At 26.6% G+C, this 4,489-nt stretch overlaps 1 protein-coding gene across 1 annotated transcript in view; it reads right to left on the bottom strand.

The window, feature by feature from the left end:
- Positions 1-4,489, bottom strand: part of LOC117175423 (hydrocephalus-inducing protein homolog) — a 195,245-nt gene that overhangs the window by 94,588 nt on the left and 96,168 nt on the right. Inside the window, exons 32-34 of the mRNA XM_033365130.1 lie at positions 3,917-4,173; positions 1,402-1,541; positions 1,168-1,315 (exon numbers count right to left, since the gene is read on the bottom strand). Of these exons, the coding sequence (XP_033221021.1) occupies positions 1,168-1,315; positions 1,402-1,541; positions 3,917-4,173 (545 nt within the window). The remainder of the gene's footprint in view (positions 1-1,167; positions 1,316-1,401; positions 1,542-3,916; positions 4,174-4,489) is intronic.

Raw genomic sequence — 4,489 nt, 5'->3', positions numbered from 1 at the left:
TCACCTCTGTAATTACGACTTTTCATAACAGTCAGTCTTGTATCGTCCGTCTGTAAACATCGTTTCAATTATGTGACATTTTTCATAAATTATTGGAGCCTCACCAATATCTTCGAGGCTTCAATCAATAGAAATTTTGTTCTGTTGAAAAATTTCTTAAAAAAAAAAAGAAAGAAAAATTTTTAAATGACGCTGTTTGTTTTTATAAAATATGACTTTGTTTTTTGACTCAGGTATGTTTCAATATAATAACTTTTTTATTTTGTTCGAACCGATATCCTTTTTACGACACTAATTATTAGAACGCTTATGCTCATACAATTTTTTATTAAATTATAGATTTGTATATCGACTCTTGATAAAGACCCGCAGTGTTGGTCGAAACGTTGAGGATTTTTTGAAAAGAAATAAATATGTTTTTCACATGTTCTTTCAGATGCTTTTATTTTGATTTTATTATTGACCGTAAGACCGAATATTTGCTGAATTTAGCTAAAATACTGATTTCTACCAAATAGTTTTATTTTTATTCAAGAAAGATGTAATTTCTTCTAAAACAGAGAAATTAAAAAAAAAAAACTTAAGAGAAATATTTGAATTTTTATCCAAAGAAGATTTCAGTTAACTTTCCAAAACCAAAAGTAAGAGTTGTAAACCATAAGTTAATCTTCTGCTAAATAGTCAAATTTTTAACTAAAAAGTATGACTTTTCAATTGACAATATTGTTCAATTTTCAGCCCAACAGTTGCAGTTTTGTCCTTTTTATGAAAATTGTTACATTTTCTACCAAATAATAACATTTATAACTATAAAGATAATCTTCAGGAGAAATTTTTTGCGAATTTGCAAAAATTACATACACGGGTGAAGGAAGCCCTCCCCCTTAGGTGAAAAATCGTAAATAAATGTCTTGACCCCCCCCCTCTTTACCCTCAAAGTGCATACATAGTAAAAATCACCGTAAAATGCATCGTGGGTGTTCATTGCCCCAGCGTATTTAATCATGTATTGTTTAACCTCTATTGAATATTTTGAGACAATACAATTATCCCATATAGTTGAAGGTAGCTTTTATAAGGTAAAGTTGATTTTATAGCCATTTATTAATTTATCATAAATATTGTATCATAAACGGTTTAGAAGAAAATGGTTTGTGTGTTACTCACCGATTTGCGAGGCTTGAAGTAAACGTCAATAACACCTGAATTTCCAGGAAAAAATATATCGCTCGTATACTGAACATAAAATGGTCCTTCATCACGTTTCTTGCGATTGGAGATTAGCTGAGCCTCCCACTGGCATTCCACATGTCCTCTATAAAAAGTTTATTCAATTTATAGTAATTTCAAAAATTATAAGTAAAAAATTACATGAAAATATCCTATTAATAAAACTATTACTCATTTCTTATTAGAAGTCGCATTTGATGGCACTGTCCAACAATAACGTTGCAAAAATCTAAATGTTGAGTGTTAACTGATAAAAAAGGATATGTGATGATAGCCTTGATGATTACAGGGATCGTAAATCCGTGTGTAACCTGAAAATAATCAGTTGCTTTAATTATCGGTTTCCTATTCCAAGGTTCCCTAACATTTAAATATTATACAGCATGTTAAATTCGAACAAAAAAAATCTTTCTGCTTTAAAAGTATGTTTTTCGTCGAATACGCGCAGCAAAAGAAGAACTGTATGGGTGAAAATAAAAAAATTGGAATTATTCGATTTTTAACTAAATGAAAAAAAAGTATTCCTGATTCACATTAGACATTTTTGATCCATTAATATTAATATAAATAATTGAAGAAATAATGTTTTGTGAGATGAAGAAGTCGCTCTTATTTTATGATTATATTTTTTGTAATTCTTGACAATTTTTTATATAAGCCATTTACTATTTTTTCGGCCTAACTCATGTGTTTGTAGAAAATTATGGCCCAGTTCCCTTTAAATGTGTCAAATCCATGTTTGGTATCTTTATTTTGAAGTGGTTACACCTTTTTGCATCTTATTTTTGCGATAAAATAGATCTGAGTAACAGCGCGAAAGCTTTTTTTTTAATTAGAAAATAAAAACATTATGCAACTTTTTGTGTGTCTATATTATCATTTTTTGGGACGCACCCCACCATTGCCTAAGGTTATTGTTTTTTAAAAAATAAAAATAAATAAGTTATGCAATTCGATAGAGCTAAGCAATAGCTTAACATTTTTTTTAACTAATACATTTTTTTAAAGTTATGAAATATCATTTTTTGCATGCGAATTTTAGGACAATAGCATTACCATAAAGAAAACAAAAATCAAACAGAAGATCTGAAAATTAATGTTTTCGATTATTATGCAATGTGGACTTTGTAAATAATGAATAATACTTTTTAAAAAAGACAACATGTTTCTAAAGAAATTCACTAAAAGATTTTTAGAAATTAATTTTTATTTTTCTGAAGATTCATAATTTTAGTTAAAAATCCATCTGTATGTTTAAGATTTAAACTATTTTGTTTAAATTTTTTCTGTTTTAATTCAATTGAACTAGTTTTTATTTTTAATTGAAACCTATTTTGGTTAAAATATCAACTATTATATGTCTCGTTAAGAATTAATTTTTTTTGGTTGAAAAAATAATTATTTTGTTGAAACTTTCTTTTTCTTTTCTTGAGAAGTAATTTTTTAAACTGAAAATTTAAATCTTTCATTTTTGATTGAAAACTTAGTTTTATTATTTAAAAGTTCACCTAATTCGTTTGAAATTCATATATTTTGTTCAAAATTCGTTTTTTTTGGTAGAAAAATAATCTTTTTGATGAAAAAATAATATTTTTGTTTAAAAATGCAACTATATGGTTGAATGTCAAACTCTGTTGTTGAAAATTTAATCCATCCCTATGGTGAACAATTAAAATTTTTTTTCTTCAAAATTCGTCTTTGTCGGTTCAATTGAAATGTTTTTGATTTTTAATTTTGTAGCATTAAAATTAACTTTTTTTTTGTAATTCACCTGTTTTGTAGAAAATTCGTCTTTTTGGCTCGAAAATTCAATAATTTTAAAGAATAGAAAGATTGGTTCAAAATTTAAATATTTGATATAAAATGAAATTTTTAATGATAAAAACATATTTTCTGGTTAAAAATTTGCATTTTTTGGGCAGAAAATTAATTTTGTTTTTTGAAAATTCATATTTTTTGTTGAGGATTCAACTATATTGTGAAAATTTCTCCTTTTTTGATTAAATATTATCACAGTTAAAATTTCTTAATGTTGAAAATAATCTTTTAAACTGGAAATTGTACAATTCTGTTTGGTTCCAAAGATTTTTTTGCAGTTTAAAATTCAATTAATTGTTTCAGAATTCATGTATTTTTTTAAATTCATCTTTTCGCAGAAAATTAATCTTCCTCATTGGAAATGTATCGTTGTGAATTAAGAATTCTGTTATCTGTATAAGAATTTAACTATTTTGTTGAAAATTTAATTATTTTGTTTAAAATGTAACTATTTTGTTATAGTTATCTCTTTTGGTCGAAAATTCATCTGTTTTTTTTTTAAATTTCATTTTTGATTGAAAATTGAACTTTTTTTTGCAGTTTAAAATTCAATTATTTGTTTAACAATTCATGTATTTTTTTTTAATTTATCTTTTCGCAGAAAATTAATGTTCCTCGTTGGAAATGTATCGTTGTGAATTAATAATTATGTTATGTGTCCACAACAGTTATTTTATGGTGAAAATGCCCTCTCTCTTCATTAAAACTGAGCTTTTTTGAACTCTTTTAGGACGTAAAAAAACGATTGTCAACCGGGTCGGGGAGGTAAATGGTTAAAAATTGGTAATGTGGTTCCAGAACGATCCTTTGTATTCACAAGCGTATTCGAATTTTTTTACAACAAAATTTTTGATAATCTCCAACATACCTGAATATATATTACATGCTGAATGTCAGTAACTCGTTCTTTATACCGTTCTTGCTTCGGATGACAAGTTACTTGCAAAATAGTGCTTTCGCCAACGAATAGATTTCTCCTGTCGTTAAATTCTACATATATGCCTAATTTAGTGAAGTCTCCTTTCTTTTCAGATTTCTTTAATCTAACTTCAACCTTTCCAGGACCAAAATTGATCAAAGTAGCAGACCTTTGAACTTTTTTTTGCACGACTAGATATCCCATGTCTGTAAAATTGAGAGAAAAATGGGGTATTTTTGATTTATTACTTTTCTTCCTAAAACATTTATTTAAAAAACTACTAAATAGAGACAGTGCTATGATGACAAAATCAAAGAAAAAGCGTATGATATAGTTTAAATAATACGTATACTAGGGTGTTTGATAAAAGAGGATATTTCATAATTTTTCAAACGCTACGTCCTTAATTCCTTCATTTTTGGTAAAAAAATTTTAATAGTAAATTTTCTTTCATTCTTAAAAAATTGTTCGGAAGTTCTCCTAAACTGTTTCAGGTCTATAAATAGGTTTTCCTAATTTCCT

This window comes from Belonocnema kinseyi, chromosome 6 (genome assembly GCF_010883055.1).
Source record: "Belonocnema kinseyi isolate 2016_QV_RU_SX_M_011 chromosome 6, B_treatae_v1, whole genome shotgun sequence".
Taxonomy (NCBI): Eukaryota; Metazoa; Arthropoda; class Insecta; order Hymenoptera; family Cynipidae; genus Belonocnema; species Belonocnema kinseyi.
This window is presented reverse-complemented; position numbering and strand designations above follow the sequence as displayed.